Raw genomic sequence first — 19,458 nt, 5'->3', positions numbered from 1 at the left:
TTAGGATTATAGTTAAGTCCTGTTGTCAGTATAACTTGGAAATATACCAGAATAGGGATACATTGGCATAAAGGAAAGGAAATGGGAAGCACATGGTAAGAGCAGTGCTCAATTGGTTTCTAAGCCATCTCTGTGTTGATGAAATATTACACCAGTGAAAACACTCGTGTAAGTTCAGACACTCCTATTGAGCTCAATGGGAGTGAAAAAGGAAATTCCCTTGCCTATCTCCAGACATAGCATAGATAAGGATAACAGGTACATCTGGAGTCAAACATAGCTCTCCTCAGCACTATATAAACCCCAGCTAGTTCACCCATACTTTAGTTGACTGGATGCACAGCATGAGACAACATCTGTCTGGCCCCACATCTAGCACATTTAGAGCATGCAAGGGGTGACAGAAACCCCAGAGAAAAGACACTGTGCACAAAAAAGGAAATATTTTGGGCAGGGGGGATGGAGAGCGAGAGATGCTGGGATGAACATGCATTCACTAGGTGGTTGCTTTCACCTATGGCTGATGCAGAGATGTCAGTATGCATGCCACACTGTTTCTCTGTGCCTAGTGGGACTACTCCTATGAGTGGAGCCAAAGTACTGATTCACATTTGATCCAATCAGGATGAAATACTATCGGCATCAGATACAGTATTGCTCCTTAAGTATAATAACTTCACTGTCATGAAATATAAATTGATTCCTCCAAAAGAGGAATATATTTTCTATAGAGCCAATGAAGAACACTTTACCATAATGCAAATAAGAAACTCTGATATCAGAATGACTGCTACCTTTTCCCAGAAGGACCAGACGGCATACTCAAGGTTTTTTGCAAGCTAAACTTGCCAGTTGGGATACCATCTCCAGACTGGGACAAACTAATGCTACGATGTCTGAAGAACTCAAAGCCACCACTTGAACTGGGTTCCTATAAGGAAAATTCATATTAAGGTAAATATTGCACATCAAGGATAAGGGAGACTGATGCATATAGAGACATACAGAAAATATACACCAGGACTATAAAGAAAAAATTACCATTTACAATTTTTGTTGCCATTTATTTTCCAGTTACTTGTTTCATGTGATTAATGAAATTTCTGCCTGGGGGAGCAGCACTTGAGTGAATCAGTGAATACAGATTTACATTGAAAAAATAAATGGTTTTGATTACAGTAGTAAGTCACTAGGTGAAATTCAACAGGTAAAGCTCTCTCATACACTTGTTAAATACACACAACACAAACATATTCAGTGTTTAGGAATTCCATGAAGGATAGTACTGCTACAGAAGGTGGACTCTAAAACAAGTTCATTCTAACATTAAAAAAACCTTTTGTTTGAGAGTGTTCTTATAATTCTGATGCACTCTTTTCAACTTTTGCATCCTGTAAAGAATAAGTCTTACATAATATATGGACTTATAGCTTAGGCTTCATGATACCATGATTTCCATGGTTTTTCAACCCCAATTCTCTTCCTCTCCACATTGAAGGCAAAAGTGATGCTGAAGACCCCATGGTGACAGTGGCCACCTAGCTGTACACTGTTTCACCTATAGGTATAATTTCTAGTGCATGAATGTATGCAAGAGCCTTCACTCTTCTCATCAACATTTTTCAGTGCTCTAAAAACAACATATTTAGGCTCCTAGGAGCTAGAAAATTCTCTCCATTGGCAGGCCTGTGCATGCACAGTACCAATGTGAGACTGCACAGAAGACAGAAGATGAACTTCCATTCCTGGACAGGAGGTTTCTCTGATTTAATTATTTCTATTTGTCCACTGAGGTTCTCTAGGCCATACGCCATGCTTTACTAGAGTGTCCCCAACCCTCAAGAGCAGCTTTTCAGAGGGCACAGGAGGAAGGCAGGGGAGCCATGTTCCATGAACAGTAGTTAGGATCCAAGTCAGTGTTAAAGTATTTGATACATTTATGAACCACTGCTTTGTATGTATGCTCAAGGGAACTTGTAAATTTGTCTTACCTTTTATTACAAGTTAAACTGATAAAATTACTTCCTGATAATTACCCAACATATTTATGATGAATATACAGCATTTCTAACAAACCTGAGCTGTTGGTGTAGGAGGTGGTGTCTCCGATTCTCCAGAGCCAATGGCTTTCAGAAATCTGATCATATGCCGGCAAAGATCCCACTTCCCCTGCTCCAAAGCAGTACTGAATAACAAAGTTGCATGCTGCCTACTAACAGCGGGAACTTCCATATTCTACAAGCAACACAAACCGTTTTTAGACAGACACCACTGATTCTACAAACAACACAAACCATTTTTAGACAGACAGAATAAAATAAGAAACATCACTACTGTAAAGAAAACTCCAACCCCCCTCAAATTAAGGCTTACAGCTAAAAGTGCTCAGGTAAAAGTGCTCATTCTAATAACTAATAACCTACCATTCCACTGAGCAAAGTTTATTCATTTATTAATTAGAATATTAATACTCCACCTTTCCTTTGGCTCAGATTTGAAGCCTACTAGCAGTATGATAGGATCTGCTATGCTAACTGACACTGGCTCTATTCAGGCATTTGGTTGCTATCAAGATATTGCTAGTAGGAGCGAATGGGGCCACCAGCAGGATTGTGACCCAACCAAGATGGAACAAGGATGCCCTATTGTACCAACTGATGCTTCCTTGTGGGAGTTCCAAGGGGTGATTGCAGGGGCTCAAGGCTCTGAATCAATGATAAAGACAAAACACTACAAACTTTGGAATTCTTCCTTTTGCACTTCCCATAAACCTTTAGTTAATGCTTTCTGAACTAACTTATTTAAGATACATTTTAAAAACAAAAAGTAGTAAAACATTTCCTGTAGCACACATACATCAAATCCTTTTTTCAACAAAATGACTGAATGCTATTACCTGTAAGATAATAAGGTAAGAGGCAGCTGTGTCTAAGTCCTGGGCCATTAAACACTCTTCAAACAAGTCTTTCGGGTTTCCAACAGCCGCAAAAAGATAATTCCACAGGGCATATTCTGTCTTTCTAGCACAGTGAACAACTGTCTGCAGGAAGAGGGGGAATTCTGTAATGAATTTAGCCACAGTGGGAAGTAGAGGGTCAGGAATGGGTTCCCGTGAGGTAGCTTCTTCTTCCAGCACTTCATGAAGCATCAGTTCTAGTACGTGAGGAAAGTACGGTAACATAGCACAGGAGTGAGCCAAAAGCAAGGCTTGTTCACCTAGGTTCTTCACCAAAAGCTGGCGTAAAATATGATGGAGGTAGATCTGAGATGTTCTCTCAACAATACAGAAAGGGAAGAGAACCTCTAAGTGTTCTGTAGCACTGCTGTGAGTGTATAAACAGTCATAGAGTACAGTGTCATTGACAGCACCAAGAACCAAGGCATCTTCAAACAGGACAGCCAAGGGGTATATGTTAATATGGAAAGGCAGCATAATCCGTCTTGACAGAAAGGAATGTGGTTTACGGTGGTCCCTGGGAAACAAAGGAAGCCAGACTTTCATACCTGATCCACCACAGCTGAGCCACAGGGCCTCCATTAAGTGCCGTTTTTGTTTGTTAGAGCGGCATGTAGTCCAAACATTTTCAACAGATTGGGCAAGTACAACTGGAGCACAAAATGGCAGCTAAAAAACAAAATATCAAATCTATTAAAAGTTTTTCCTACATTTAGACACATTCTTAAAAAACAAATATGGAAGCGGACGGGGTCTGGAATCAGGAGAACGACAGTACAGTGCTCAATATGACTTGTACTACAAGTCAGCATTGAAACAATCTACAGTTCTGTACAAATCACACTGAAGCCATGCCTCTGCAAACCCCTATAAGAACATAAGAACCCGCTGGATCAGACCAGTAGTCCATCTAGTCTAGCATACTGTTTCACACAGTGACCAACCAGTTACTCAGGGGGGCCAACAACAGGGCACAGAGGTTGAGGCCCTCCTTAATGCTGCCTCCAAACACTGGTATTCAGAGGTTTGCTGCCTCTGTGTATGAAGGCTCTTTTCAGTGGCTAGTAGCCATGGATGGAACTTTTCTCCATGAATTTGTCTAAACCTCTTTTAAAGCTATATATGCTCATGGCCATCACTACCTCTATTGGCAATAAATTCCAAAGTTTTATTACTTGTTGAATAAAGAAGTGTTTCATTTTGTTTCTCCTGAACCTCCATAAATGTAGCTAAGCTCCAAGTACTTTCCTGTGCCTTTCATTTATCAATAACTGAAATAAAACATGACTCCTTGGAATGAATTTAGAATTGTTTGGATCGATTCCAATCTGATTTCAAGCCTGGTTATATGACTGAAACGGACTTGGTCATCATGGTGGATGACGCGCACTGGGAGATGGACAGGGAAGTGAAGACCCTGTTAATACTCCTGGAATGCTCATTGGCTTTTTAAAACCATTGATCATGGTATCCTTCTAGACAGTCTTTCAGGATTGGTACTTAGAGGCATTGTTTCTGCAGTGGTTTTGGTCCTTTCTTAAAGATAGGTTTCAGAGTGGTGCTGGGAAACTGCTGCAGGGTCCTGCAAAGTTTCATCTTGTCCCTAATGCTTTTTAAATGTACGTAAAGCTGCAGGGAGAGGTCACCTGCAGATGAGGGCTGAGTTGCCACCAATATACAGATGACATTAAACTCTATCACATGCTTCCAGCAGATCCTAGGGAGGCTGTGGAAACTGTGAGCAGGTTCTGGAGACAGTTTTGGGATGGACAAGGGCTAACCAATTGAAAATCCTGACAAAAAGGAGGTACTACTGGTGTGTGTGTGGGAAGGGGAGGAAGGTTTGACCCAGGAACTAGGATATCTCCTGTTTGGATGGGGTTGCACTCAATTTCCTACAGGAGCAGGTTCGCAGCTTGGGGATACTTCTGGACCTGGACCTTTTGTTGGATAAACAGGTGGCTGCAATGGCCAGGAGTGGCTTTCGCCAGCTTTGGTCTTCCTGGGTGGGAAAGATCTTGCCACTGTGGTTCATGCCTTGGTAACATCTAAATTATTAAAATGCACTCTGCATAGGGCTGCCCTTGAAGACTGTCTGGAAGCTGGTACAGAATGGTGCAGCCAGAATGCTGACTGGAATGAGTTGTAGGGACCATATCATTCCATTCTTGATGCGTCTACACTGGCTCCCAATTTGCTCAGGGCCCAATTTAAGGTGTTGGTATCAACCTTTAAAGCCCTATATGGCTTGGAGCCAGCATACTTACTCTCATAAAACAACCCGTCCACTCTGGTTATCTCTGGAGACCCTGCTTCAGGTGCCCCTACCATCTAAAGCTAGATGGGTGGCAACATGAGAAAGGGGCTTCTCAGCCGTGGTGCCAAAACTTTGAAACACCCTCCCCAGAGAGATTTGTGTGTCTCCCTCTATCGGTGTCTTCTTTTGGTTTGTTTGGTGACCCCCACCCCACGTACTGTTACCGGCCCTCCTCCCTGGCTGTGTTGTGTTTATACGTTTTATTGAATTGTTCATATATACTTATATTTTAAATTCTGTTTTAATGTCTTGAGGTTTTAATATTGAAATGTTTTAATGTTTTGATATCTGTCACATAGAGGACCCTGTCTGGTGAAAAGAAAGCTTAGAAATGTTTCAAATAAATAAATGTGACATTTTAAGCATAAACTCCATAGTTTTAATCTACATAATATCCTCTATTATTCTTCATCTAAATCACTGAACTGCAGCAGTAGCCTAAGACAAGGATGAAGAATTATATTGGGTACACTGCCACTGGCTGTCAAAGATAGGACATTTTGGAGGACTTTCATTCATAGGGTCGCCATGAGTCGGAAGCAACTTGAAGGCACTTAACACACACATACTGCCACAAAAGCAACATGCTAGATCCTAATTACTGCCAGCTGAAGTATTATGGAACTTCACTGCATTCTACTCCTGCCGTCCCTTCTGACTTTTGGAAGTAGGACCTCCTTCCCACCTTAGTCAGAAGAAACCACTTGGGGAAGAGGAACGTGGCAAAAATCTATGCTTGTATTGGCAGTAGTTAGTATCCTACCCTATGTCCTCTAACAGTTATTTTGAATTATAGCATTTTATCCAGCCCGTCTTGTTCCTATTTCTGAAGTTACACCCACCTTTCACACAATTACTGATGTTCTCATGGCAAAAGAATTTACACATAAAAGGCCTTATACATTACTAGGTTGGCTCTAGTTCTCAAAGTAGCAATAAATAACTATAAGAGACAATGTTATCAAAAACTAATTTTTAAAAACAGGCCATAGAGAGAATCTTTGCTGAAATCGGTTATAAAAACTGGCTTCTAAATACAATCCAAGAACATTTTAAAAAACCAGAAATGCCTTAGGAACAATGTACACCTGCATTGTAAGCTGTGATTACTCATATTCACTTTTGCATGTTCCTTTACCGTCTGAAAAGATACTGCATGCATTCTCAACAATTGTAACTCACAAGTTTCCTTTGGTTGGGACTACTGTCCTTTTCTCGTATCTGTGGCCCAGATCGATCCCTTTGCACCATAATTAGCTGTCCTGCTAAGTTTAACATAATGCTCTCTGCTTCACAGCCCTTTAAAAAAGGAATTAAATTACTTTTTTCAGCTTTGAAGAATCTAATACCTATTTAACAAAGTATAAAATGCATTTATGACAGCACAAATAAAGCATTTGAGCATGAATACCAAGCACTGTGAAATTAGATAAATAAAGCAAGCCGCTGTTTGCAAGAGCTTGCTAATTTTACATTCTAGCACAACCTGGGTGAAGACTGAAGAAGGAGCTAGAAAAGAAAGGAGATGCTCAACAACCTACAGATTTTTTAAAACATCTATAAAGTCTGAACATGTATAAAGTTCATATTAAGGAGATGCTGTTTATACAGAATTATGATAACTTGACTGAATATCAAATAAATAAGACCAAAGTTTTGTATTAAGCTATCATTCAAGTCAATGATCATTCTTCATTTTTACCAGGTTTGTTAATTTAACTATTTAAGTGATTTACCATTTTAAGACACTTACCAATTGAAGGAGGTTCCCTAACACACAATACTCATTACTAATTTCAATTAACCTGCCTATCAGTCTCCTGGAAAATTTTGCAAAATTTTGCAAAATTGTTTGCATCCTTGTAATTTATGTCTCCTTACCAACCATTAAAGCACAACTGATGAATAAAGCAACTTTAAAGTAGTTTTTGTTACTATGTCAAGAATTAGCCATGATATGTCATTCTATAATGTATTAACAGTTTGTGTACATATGCAGTGACTCGAGTTTGAACACGTTTTGGTGGCAATTAAGACTGCTCCATCTCACTCTCACTGTACTATTTGGCAAATAAATGCTGTCCAGTGAAATTCCTGCTCCATGGAAGTAATGCTGCTGCTTGGAAACATTCTGTGTCTGGTCCTTTTTAATGAGCAATACCAGTAAATAAACAAATGCCATTAAAAAGTTTATTGAAATCATAATTCAACCAACACAGTATGAACATCCCATGCTAATGTACTTATAAAGTAAATGAATCCATGGATGCTGACAGACATACACCCCTACCAGTCTGAACAGCCAATGCTTTTCTTCTGAATGTGCATATATAAGGTGCATAAATATGACAAATGTACTAACAGTTGGGGACAATTTTCCAGAAATATGTAGTGGTGGTAAAATAAAATGGTAAACAGGTTTTCTTAATGCCATAAATTTAATATGCTAAATCAAGATTTTGTTTACCAAGATGAATTCTCACAGGAAGTCCTAGAAAATCTGAATTCAAATGGCAGAACTTATTAGGAAAAATCTGGCAAACAACTTAATTTTCAGTTCTGGTGACAATATATGGGCATGGTTTCAATCCTTCTGCTTTTCATAAGAGCTCAGAGATGACATTTGGGAGTGGCAAAGAATGCATCTGTGTGCATTCAGAAGAATGTCATTTTCACCAACATAAAAATACAAAATATGTAAGAAGAGTAGTCATATTTTGCACAAATGAAGATTCTCTAGGAGTACTCCTTCATTCAATTTATGGGCCCACATTGTGGCCCCAATAAGAGTAATATTTATATTTGGAATAGAGATCAAATGACCTGCAACATTAATTCCTGCAAGAAAAGAGTGAGATCATTGTAATGTAATAAAGATGCTCCAGATTTTTAAAAACGTTCAATGTGCTTAATAATTTTTATCACACTTCTCGAAACACTTGAAGCAGCTTACAAAGAATATACAAACTCCCAATAAAACAAACTAAAACAATTACAAGTAATCAAAACAGTTTAACAAAATCCAAAGTTCTTGCAGACAGAAACAAGCCCATACAAAAATCAACTGAATCTTATCTGGGACTCAGCCAAGAAAAGCTTGCTAAAACAAAGTTGCTTTACACAGTTTGCAAAAGCAAACTAGAAAGTATGTCCTGCTCACTTCCTAGGGGTGGGTGGTTGCCTCTATATAGGGAAGAGGCAGTTCTTCAAGTATAAAGGTTCAAAGTCATGAACGTTAAAGTTAAAATCAGTACCCTGAATTTAACTTAGAGCCAATGTAATTTTTGGTAAATGGGGTACCATGAGTATTTCACCTAACCTCAGCTAACAAGTGAGCTGCAGCATTCTTCACAAACTGAATTTTCTAGGTTATCTTCAAGGGCAGCCCCACATAGAGCATGTTACCATTATTCAATCCGGAGGTTACAAAAAGTGAATGTGTGGCCAGGTCAGCAGAGTTTAGGAAGGCAGAAAGTTTTCCAATAAGGTGAAACGGAAAGATATCACTATGAAGCTACCAGAGTAGCAGAAGTTCAAAAAAATTGAATAATGAACAGAGGCCAGTGTCACCTACACTTTGACAGAAAACTCGCAAGAAATGAATCAATCCTTGCAGAAATCTTCACTAGAGAGCCAGTGTAGTGTAATGGTTAGAATGTCAGACTGGGATCTGGGAGACCCAGGTTCAAATCCTTACTTTGCCATGGAAGTTCACTGGGTGACCTTGAGCCAGTCACAAACATTCAGCCTAACCTACCTCACAGAGTGGTTGTTGTATGGATAAAGTGAAGGAGTGCTTTGAGTCCCAACTGGGGAGAAAAGTGAGGTGACAGACAGACTCTCTATTTCTCAGGTGGCAGCTGAATGTACTTGAGATGCCTTGAAATTGATGCCCAAGTATGTGTGATGGTACTAGGAAAAACTTCTAGCTTTAACATGTTCCGTGACCTGGGAGATCATTCTGACAAGGTTGACTTTATGTTTGACCAAAAAAGGTCACAGTCAAGGAAGTAACAAGCCACAAAGAACAAAAAATATTTAAGCTGACCTAGAGATCTGCTAAATACCAAACTGTTCCATTTTCTAGCAATTGGCCAAATGCCTTTGCTCTCTTCCAGTTACCTGAGAACAAGATCATAATTAGTTCCTGATGGGTTTAACAATGACAACACAGTGACATCTTCCAATGGCCAGAAAAGAGTTTGGAAAGCTTCTGCTCAGATCTTGGCCTTTTTAAAAATCTAGGAAACTGATCTTAATCTAGAGACATAAAAGTCAGAAGAAATGTTTTCCTGCAACATGTACAGTGCAATCCTAAAAGAGTTAGTCCAGTCTAAGCCCACTCATTTCAGTGGAGTAACTCTCCTTAGGATTGCACTGGTACAGTCTTCCTAATGAAGGAAGCTGTGATAAATTAAGAGCTGTTTTGGTTGGCAAGTGTTGGCCAACTGAAGCAACGCATCCCACAATTCATGCACTAAAGTCCCTGTATGGTTCAAGCCTCTCCTTGACCCCCCCCCGCCCCCGTTCTGAGTGCTGATCACAGCCGCCACAGAAACGGATAAGCCAGAGTGGCATCTATTTGTTTAAGGCCGGCAGCTTCCCTGACTACCAGGCCCTGCCACCCAAATCTTGGGGTTCGTTTCTGGGGTAAGACCATGTACAAACTCAAGTTTCACACTTCTGTTCAATAAAACAAGTAAGTTTATTAGAGAGAGCAAAGGATAGACTCTCAAGCAAACAACAGGCATATAAAAATAACAAACTTCTAACTGCTAAATAACTATCCTGACTAACTAGACTGCCAGCCAATTTGCTAAGCAGCATCAACTTACATCCACAGCCGACTCCCACTTTTCTCCTGCAGAGTGACCAAAGAAAACCAAAAAAAGCCCCCTCCCCCGCCTAAGTGAAGCCTACCCCTTTTTAACCTCATGGGGTGGACCTTAGGGACATAAGCAATCCATCTAATTCTGCTGCTAACTAAAGTGTTTCAGCAGTGAAACTCTAGGAAGTGAAACATGGGCCGCCAGTATGCAACTCACAAAGCTAAATTGCCCTTCTGAGTCAGGATAGGTGTCCCAATTAACTTCAATGAGTTCATTTTTCAACTTAACATTCCAAATTTACTTGCACCAATGAGTTAGACAAAGTACAACAAAAAACTGGTTCCAAAACACATCTCTGAGACAAAGATGAAGCTGAGCTTGGAAAACCACAATCAGAGTAAGTAGAAAGACAGGGTTACCAACTTTTTACCCCCAAATATTTCTGTAATTCTTTCAGGAAATCCATCACCTGAGGCATTGCTTCTCATATGAAAATGACAAAACTGAGCAAGGAAAACAGCATTTTTGAGCTCTGTACATTTTGTCAAACGACTAGGCCACTCTCATAGACTCTTGTTCAAACTGAAACCTTGGATCAGGCATATGGCCTACAGAACATGGAAATTTTCTAAGACCAAGCTGACAGTGATTCAAAGGGAGATGGGAATCATTCACTGGTGCAGTGTCTCATCAGCCCTAACCATTTCAAGGCCATCCTAAGTGGGCCACACATTATATCTTGTCAACGCAAGGATCTGATGTAACTGAAGAACACCAGATACTAATTGCCCGTCTCACCTGACTGGTTGCATGACCTATTCAGTTACACCAATGGTCAGTTGGGTTACATCACTGGGCCTACATTTGATTGGCTAGCCTTAATCATGCCAGACCAGACTGCAAAGGGATAAAGGAAAGATGCTTCATTCTAGATTGGCCCTTTCCTTGGACTACAACTTGCCTCGGGACACTTCTGACTGCAGCAAGACATGATGGCTGGACACCTGTTGATCTTGGTCTTTGCTTTGCTAAATAACCTCTGGCTTAGAGAATCATTGTTTTTAAGTACCGTATTTGTCGCTCCATAAGACGCACTTTTTTCCTCCTCAAAAGTGAGGGGAAATGTCTGTGCATCTTATTGAGTGAATGCCGGCTGGGCGCGTGTGCGTCGGGACGGCGCGAGCTGGCGTTCCCCGCCCCGACGGCCAGCTGGGAGGCGGGCGGGGCCGCACAGAGCCGGCTGGGCGCGTGCGCGTCGGGACGGCGCGAGCCAACGTACGCACCCAGATGGCTCTGTGCGGCCCCACCCGCCTCCCAGCTGGCCGTCGGGGCGGGGAACGCTGGCTCGTGCCGTCCCAACGCGCACGCACCCAGCTGGCATTCACTCCATAAGACAAGTTTTTAGAGGAGGAAAACAAGATTTTTTCTTGTTTTCCTCCTCTAAAAACTAGGTGCGTCTTATGGTCAGGTGCGTCCTATGGAGCAAAAAATACGGTATCTAGGTTTGCTATTACTTTATTCTTGTTGTTCTTTGCACTTTGTTGTATATCACAAAGGGGCTGGTGGCAGCAGTACCCTGATGTGTGTGGACTCACACATCAGCCTGTTGTTTTGTTTTGTTTTGTTTGCCCCTTGCCCAAACCTACCACTCTCTGGTGGACAAATTCTCTGAAAGAGCAATTTATCATTGTTCTTTCAGAGAATTTGTCCCAGACTATATAAGAATTCTCTAGTCTGTGGAACATCAAAGATTTATCAGTTAGCACAACAGTATTTAAATATTAATTCTCCACAGTTTTGAGATAGTGGGTGTGTAATATACCTGCTGTGGCATTTTCAAGCTGATGCCAGTCTCTGTTCTCACAGACGTCAAAGTAACAGACACAACAAGGAAGGGATGAGGAATATAACGTGACATTGAAACCTCCTGAAGAACTTGAATATTGGCAGTTGGATTCGGTCTGTAAGGCCAAGACAAATTGCAGAGAAGTTATTAATTATACACCACACTAATTATTGCCAACAGCTGAATGGAACAATCTTCCAATAACTTATAGCAGGGGTCCCCCCAACCTTTCTGAGCCTGTGGGCTCCTCTGGAATTCTGACATAGCATGGTGTGCCCAGGCACAAAATGGCTGCCACACGAGGTTGGAGTCAGCCACAAAAATGGTTGCTGCAGCAGACACACAGTAAAGATCCTTGTGCTGTGGTGGCAACTGCTGTCCAAGCAACATTTTTAAAAATCTGCACAGCCCAATAAATCTCCAGTGGCCAGTCAAAACCCTTGTTGGGCAAAAGCCCCACAAGAGCCCCTAATATAGAGTATCTCCGATTATCATTAACATCAACACTAGGTAATACTCTAGATAATTATTTCCTAGGTCTCATTTAAGCAGAAATTAAGACTGAGAGGAGAATGTTAGTAAAATATTCTGCCAAATCAGTTACCAAACAAAATTTCATTTTGACAGGTCAAGTCACTGCCAAACCCTACTGGCACATAATACTTAAATGTTACGGTATCTTTAAAATGAGATAAGGACTAGCAATTGCTCTTCAAGAAGCCAACACTGTGAGAGTGTGGTCAGAGCCTGCTTCCTTAGGTCCATTCTTTAATGAAGTTAGCGTAGGTCTAAGTAAAATGACAACAATGTCCACAATCGCATGCCATACTTTGAAAGCTTGCAAGAACATAAAAGGAAACTATCTTCAATTTTACAACATAGTATTACTTATCTTTAAGCCCTAAAATTACAGGGCAAGTACTAAAGTTTCCACACAACAATGATGTAAGAAAGTAGATTATAGAATAACCAATTCATGCTATACTCACCCGTCAGATTTTCTTTCAATACTGTAAAGGCAAACAGAACAGTCTGCTCTGAATAATATTACTATGTCCCGAAAAACACTCAGCAGTAATGTTTCTGCCTCCACTTTGGTGATATGAGCAAATGCATTGTCCAGATTGGCTGTTCGCAAATATACTCGTAACTGCAAGAACATAAAAGAAAACAATCTACATCTTTGCAGCACAATTAGTATTACTGATCTTTAAGCTCTAATGAGCATCTCCTAGGTGGATTATAACATGTAACAGAGAAGTACACTGAGTGGGAGATACCCTACAAATACTACGCTAACATGACTTTTTCACAATTGGCTATCGAAAGCATAGACAGAAAGTCTGAAAATGTTTACCAATACTCAAGTCAACCCCACTCCAAAGAAACTTGATAAAGATCTAATTTACATGTTTGGGTTAGTAGAGCCTAGGACTGGCACAGCTAGGTGCATTAAATTCCCTTCTTCCAGCACTTTATCTGAAAATCTACTACACAACCCACTTGCCACCCAACAGCACTAAATACTTCAGTCCTCCAGATCCTGCATGTTACTCCCTCATTAGCAGCGTGAAGATGAAGTAACAATTTGATTGATATATCTTATAATGTCTTAATACAACTTAACATTTCTGAAAAGCATAAAATAAATGAGACAGCAAATTACTTTTTCTTAAGACCCATGCCTTACCTCTTCTTGACAGTCACTTAAATTATAACATGCAATAACAATGAAATCATTCCACCATACTAAGCCACCAGTCACAGTCATAGTTTGTTCCTTAAAGAAAACAAAAAGTAAAGATTAAGTGTCAAAATTTTAAAATATGAATAATATATTTTAATGTTTATGGATATACTGTCAGAATGAAGGTTAGCATCTCTGTAAGCTACATTTATTATTGTTTTGCTATTTTAAAAATCACCAATAGTAAGAAAGCTATAACCCAAATATAAGTTGTTTGGTGGATATACATTGATCCAAAAAATTGGGAATCCCAAGATATGGGTTAATCAGCTTTACTGTTCTCTCATGTTGTGCAGATACATGTCAGCACAAAATCTGAGATTGATGTGAAATGCTTACAAAAAATATGATGGCTGAAGTCCATTTCCCTTCTTCTCTGGTTGAAGATGGCCCTGCTGCTGTGACTGATGTTAGATAGAGATCATCTAACAAGCAACATAAGCGAAAAGCCAAAAGAATGAGACACACCAATATCTCATCACACCCATGGTAGCAGAGAGTGTGATGCTGCCTGGCTGAACTTAGTGATGGTCATCTGATAACCTGTTCCTTAAGCATATCTGTCATTCATTCCAAAACAGAACTGCATGTGAATTGTCAGTTGCTTTGGGGCTACACAAGAAGCAAAGTGTGGGACAGCTGTGCCCCATTAGCTGCTTAAAGCCTATATCTCTTTTCAACAGCAGTCTATCAACAAGGCCCCAGCTGCTGGTCAGAAAACTGACACACCCACCCTCCCACCCTTTTAGCAAAAACCTCAATTCAAACAGCATTTGTTCTTCATAAAGATGGATCCAAAGAACCATCAGCAGCGCATTGACATAATGGATCTTTCACATATTGCCATCCTGCTGAAGCCTCCTGTACCAGTCAAAAAGCCAAAAAGGGATGTGGTGTAAGTATGCAGTAGAGAAGGAGAAATGGCAGAAATAGCTCCCCCTCTTGTGGAAGTGGAAATGCTCTTCCACTTGTGAAAAATGGGAGTTACAACCCTGAACGTCTACAAACAGCTCTACTATTCTAAGAACATTTAAGAAGTTATGAAAGACTTAATGAAGCCACTTTCTTAGTGCCTTTTTCCTCTCGCGATATAAAATGAAAAACTGTAGCTAGCTTAAAACTGAGAGATAAAATAAATGCTTTTCTGCACAGATTTGAGTGTAGCTGAATGTCTTACATGTGAGGAGCCTTGGCTGTATGAAATGGACAAGCAGTAGCATCCAATTAGAATTTAACCTACACATAAATTGGAAGCAGCATTTTCCAAACAGAAATACATTTAGTCCTTCCTCCTCCAACAACCACTCACCTGGGTAATGTTTCCAAACAACTTCCATTTTTTTGAAAGTAAAGAGTAATGTGCAAAACCAAACTTGCCAACTACAGCGACATTCTGCCCCAACTTATCTATGGCTGAAAACTGTTCAGGAAGGGGGAAAGACATAAAACAACTTGTTAGAGTCTTAACAAAAAGAACACAATACCAGTTCAGTGCTTCCCATGTTTAATTTAATGCAAATAAAATGCTCAGGTTTTCTAGTTACATGTCAAAGAAAAGGTTGGTGACCCCTAGGCTACAAGAGCTACTTCTAAATTTAAAAAAGCAACTCCTCCCCCCAGCATGTTACCAAGTTTTGTCCTCTCCTAGAAACAGAAGGACTAGGAAGAGCACCAGAAAGGACTAAGCAGGACAGAGAAAAATCCTATTTAAATAAAAGCTTTTCTAAAAAAGCCTACAGCAGATCTTTTTGTGATATTTTCCTGGCTCTTCTAGGGGATGCACAAGCCACTCTGCATCAGCCAGTGAGCTACTAGTTGTTGGAGATCCCTGATCTAATATAAGTAACAGTACCCTAATAATTTCTGAAAGCATTTCTTTACGTGTAAACGAACTCTAAAAGGTATAAAATACAAAGATCTTAAAATAACTCACCCGTATAGGCCAGTTGATCTCTAGATAGGTACTGTGAATCTTTAAAAACAAAAAGGGGCATTACAGACCAATGAAATTTAAAATTCCTGCAACTCATTTAAGTCAAACACACACACATCCATTTTATTTTTTAAACACCAACAAGTTTTTAAACACATACTCTGCTTTTCAATTTACTATGAGGACATGTGATATGTAGACAAACATTCGGTATAGTACTTTGTGGCCCGTAGCATGGTCCCAAATTTTTAACTGGAATGCATATAAGCCTGATATGAAAGATTAGAAGATTAGGTAATGGAGAACTGTGCATAAGTTCAGTCCTATATAATTTTAAAGCTACTTCTTAAACTATTGAAAATTGCCTATATACAAAAAGCATAACTTAGCTGTTCATTCTTGAACAGCTAAAATAAATGTTGTAAAGCTTTTAATTCATTGCCTCGTTAAGAAGAGCATATTTAAATCCTGAATTAGGACAAGTGCTTCATTATCGCATAAGTTGCCTCCTACAACCAAATTTCGCAAAGTCTCTAATACAAGCCCAAGGAGCCTCAGTAACCCAGACTGTCAAACCCAAAAGACTTTGACAAGCATTAATGCAAACGAGGTTATTAGACGAAGAAATAAAAGATGGAAGTCAAGGAAGGGGTAAAATGCTGAAAACTTACCTGTACAACATGCCAATGTCTGTGTCCTAATAAAGTGCTTAAACCCTGAGAATCTAAGCTCCCATCTGAAAACTGGCCTTTTTCTTTAACAGCCTTATGTTCAGGGTGTGCTGTGGAACGTCTAGGATTCTGAGCTTGTATTGCATCACCAGAGTTCAAGTACAAGCGATCTTCTCCCTGAAGGAGGACCTGTTCCTGATTGCTCTATGAATAAAACCAATACTTCAAGTTAGCAAACAGTGTGAACAGTAATGGAACTGCTCAGCAACTAAATTAAAATAGAAAAAAATTAAACTGCTCAAGAAAATGTTTTAAGCAGCACTGACTTTTCGGATCTTGCACAATATTACTACTAGGGTGAACTCTAACAAGGATATTTTGTTCTGTGAACAATCACATTTTTGCCTATGAGGCATTAAGCATGATCTAATACTACGTTCAATACATTAAACTTAAGAACATGAAGATTTATGTATACTTACTATGCAAGGGTTAATGGTGAGTGCACTCTTGATGAACTGGAATTGCAAAATGCCAAACTGCTTGGCTTCATTTTTGCATGCCTCCTCTGCCATTACATTTCCAAAACTCTTTGCATCAATCACCCATAGGTGATAGCCTTCTGATCCCCAACTCTGGAAAAAATCCAATGTTATCAATTATTAAAAATTAATGAAAGGTACCACAAGGAGGGAATATTCTACAGCAATCTGTCACACAAGAATCCACTATGCATGAACCCAATTTGTGCCTATCTCATGCTCACATCTTACTCCTGCCTCTTGCTGCTCCTCTTCTCACACAAAGTGTGATGACAGAATCCTAGTTTCAAACAAACCTCATTTACCTGCAACATACAAATGTATCACCCGGGTTAACCAAAGTTAGTTCCCCCACCAACCAGGATTATGAACCCAGATTAAAAGGTGGTTTAGAATCATGGCTTGTGTGGGGAGCTGACACTAGTGAACCTGGACAACTGTACTCATACGTCATGGGTAACTGGGGTTTGTTTAAAATGTACAATGCTTGCTGAATGTCTGAAAGCAGCCTAAGCCTGTTAGAAAAACACACATTTATACTTACAGGTCCTTGTGAAAAACAGTAGGTTGCTTTCTTCCTCCTTCTCCATTCTCTCCCTCATTCACAGCTCTTTTCTTCAGTTTTCCATCCCCAGCCCTTCCTGTACCATTATCTCCCCCCCTCACAGAGTTCTGCTCCTTTCCTCCACTGCTGTTTGGCCCTATCTTCTTCTGATTATCTCACTACCCTACAGCAAGCACACAGAACTGCCCTAGCAGATGAGGCTATCATACACCAGTTAGTCCTTTGTAATATATCAAGCAACATCCAGCAAAAATGGATGGACTTCTCCCCACCATCACCTCTCTTCAACTATCTGATCATAGTCTATCGTGGCTAGATGAAACAACTTCAAAGTGGAGCTAGATGGGCTATCTACCAAGATTTGCAACATAATCTTTTTTAGCAAATCGCAATGACTCTGAATTACTTTTCCTGATTAAATTAGATAAAAGAATAATCCTAAAAATGCCTACATTAAACAGGGAAAGGGATACCACAACAACTGAATACAGTGGGGGAATCATTGAAGGAACCTCAAGAGTCATCTAGTCCAACCCCCTGCGCAACACAGGAAATTTACAACTACCTCCCCCCCACACTCCCCCAGTGACCCCTGCTCCATGCCCAGAGGAAGGTAAACCTTCAGGATCCCTGGCCAATTTTGCCTGGAGGAAAATTCCTTCCTGAGCCCAAAGTGATGATCGACATCACCCTGGGCATGTAAGAAAGAGCCAGGAGAACCAAGCACTGACTCATCCCTTCCTGCCCTCCCTCTCATCATCTGCCTAAGTTAACAGAATCAGTATTGTTGACAGATGGCCATCTAGCCTCTACTTAAAAACCTCCAAAGAAGGAGAGCCCAGCACCTCCCAAGGAAGCCTGTTCCACTGAGGAACCACTCTGTCACCTAATGTTTAGCTGAAAACTCTTGATTTGATTTCAACCCGCCGGTTCTGGTCCAACCTTCTGGGACAACAGAAAACAACTCCATCCTCTACAGGGCAGCCCTTCATATGCTTGAAGATGGCTATCATATCACCTCTCAGTCATCTCCTCTGCAGGCTAAACATACCAACTCCTTCAACTTTTTCTCATAGGACTTGGTCTCCAGACCCCTCACCATCTTCATTGCCCTCCTCTGGACACGTTCCAGCTTGCCAACATCCTTCTTAAACTGTGGTGCCCCAAAATTGAACACCATAGTCTAAGTGAGGTCTAACCAGAGCACAGTAAAGCAATACCATCACTTCACCTGATCTGGACACTATATTTCTGTTGATGCAGCCCAAGATCGCACTTGCCTTTTTAGCTACTACATCAAATTGCTGACTCATGTTCAGTGTATGGTCTACTAAGACTCCTAGCTTCTTTTTGCATGTACCACTGCCATGATAAGTCTCCCCCATCCTATAACTATGCACTTGATTTTTCCTACCTAAATGCAGAACTTTATGTTTATCTCTGTTGAAATTCATTTTGTTAGTTTTAGCCCAGTCTTCCAGCCTGTAAAGAACATCCTGAATCTTGATTCTGTCTTCAACTGTATTTGCTGCCCCTCCCTATTTAGTATTATCTGCAAATTTAATGAGCATCCCCTCTATTCCTTCATTCAAGTCATTTATAAAGATGCTGACAAACACACGGCCCAGGACAGATCCCAGAGGTACTCCCCTTGTCACTCCTCTCCTAGAGGATGAGGAGCCATTAACAAGTACTCTTTGGGTGCGATCTGTCAACCAGTTACAGATCCATCTAATGGTAATAGGATCCAAACCACATTTTATCAACTTGTCAACAAGAATATCATATAGAACCTTATCAAAAGCCTTACTGAAATCAAGATAGACTATGTCCACAGCATTCCAACAAGGTAGCAACTCTCTCAAAAAAGGAAATAACCTGACTTGTTCTTAAGGAACCCATGCTGGCTCTTGGTAATCACATATATCCTTTCTAAATGCTCAAGGACTGTTTAATGATTTGTTGAGCAGCTATAGAGGTTTCCAAGTATAGACGTCAAACTGATGGGTCAGTAGTTACCTGGATCCTCTTTTTTCACCTTCTTGAAGATGA

At 40.3% G+C, this 19,458-nt stretch overlaps 1 protein-coding gene across 1 annotated transcript in view; it reads right to left on the bottom strand.

Annotated features, from left to right (window-relative positions):
* Positions 1-19,458, bottom strand: part of LOC130492921 (guanine nucleotide exchange factor subunit RIC1-like) — an 86,711-nt gene that overhangs the window by 13,721 nt on the left and 53,532 nt on the right. Inside the window, exons 11-21 of the mRNA XM_056866694.1 lie at positions 16,782-16,934; positions 16,300-16,503; positions 15,629-15,667; positions 15,005-15,115; positions 13,639-13,728; positions 12,938-13,098; positions 11,925-12,063; positions 6,456-6,572; positions 2,897-3,625; positions 2,077-2,235; positions 795-931 (exon numbers count right to left, since the gene is read on the bottom strand). Of these exons, the coding sequence (XP_056722672.1) occupies positions 795-931; positions 2,077-2,235; positions 2,897-3,625; positions 6,456-6,572; positions 11,925-12,063; positions 12,938-13,098; positions 13,639-13,728; positions 15,005-15,115; positions 15,629-15,667; positions 16,300-16,503; positions 16,782-16,934 (2,039 nt within the window). The remainder of the gene's footprint in view (positions 1-794; positions 932-2,076; positions 2,236-2,896; positions 3,626-6,455; positions 6,573-11,924; positions 12,064-12,937; positions 13,099-13,638; positions 13,729-15,004; positions 15,116-15,628; positions 15,668-16,299; positions 16,504-16,781; positions 16,935-19,458) is intronic.

The sequence above is a fragment of the Euleptes europaea genome, unplaced genomic scaffold (genome assembly GCF_029931775.1).
Source record: "Euleptes europaea isolate rEulEur1 unplaced genomic scaffold, rEulEur1.hap1 H_2, whole genome shotgun sequence".
Classification (NCBI taxonomy): Eukaryota; Metazoa; Chordata; class Lepidosauria; order Squamata; family Sphaerodactylidae; genus Euleptes; species Euleptes europaea.
Note: the sequence above shows the minus strand (reverse complement) of the source record. Positions and strands in the feature narration are given on the sequence as shown.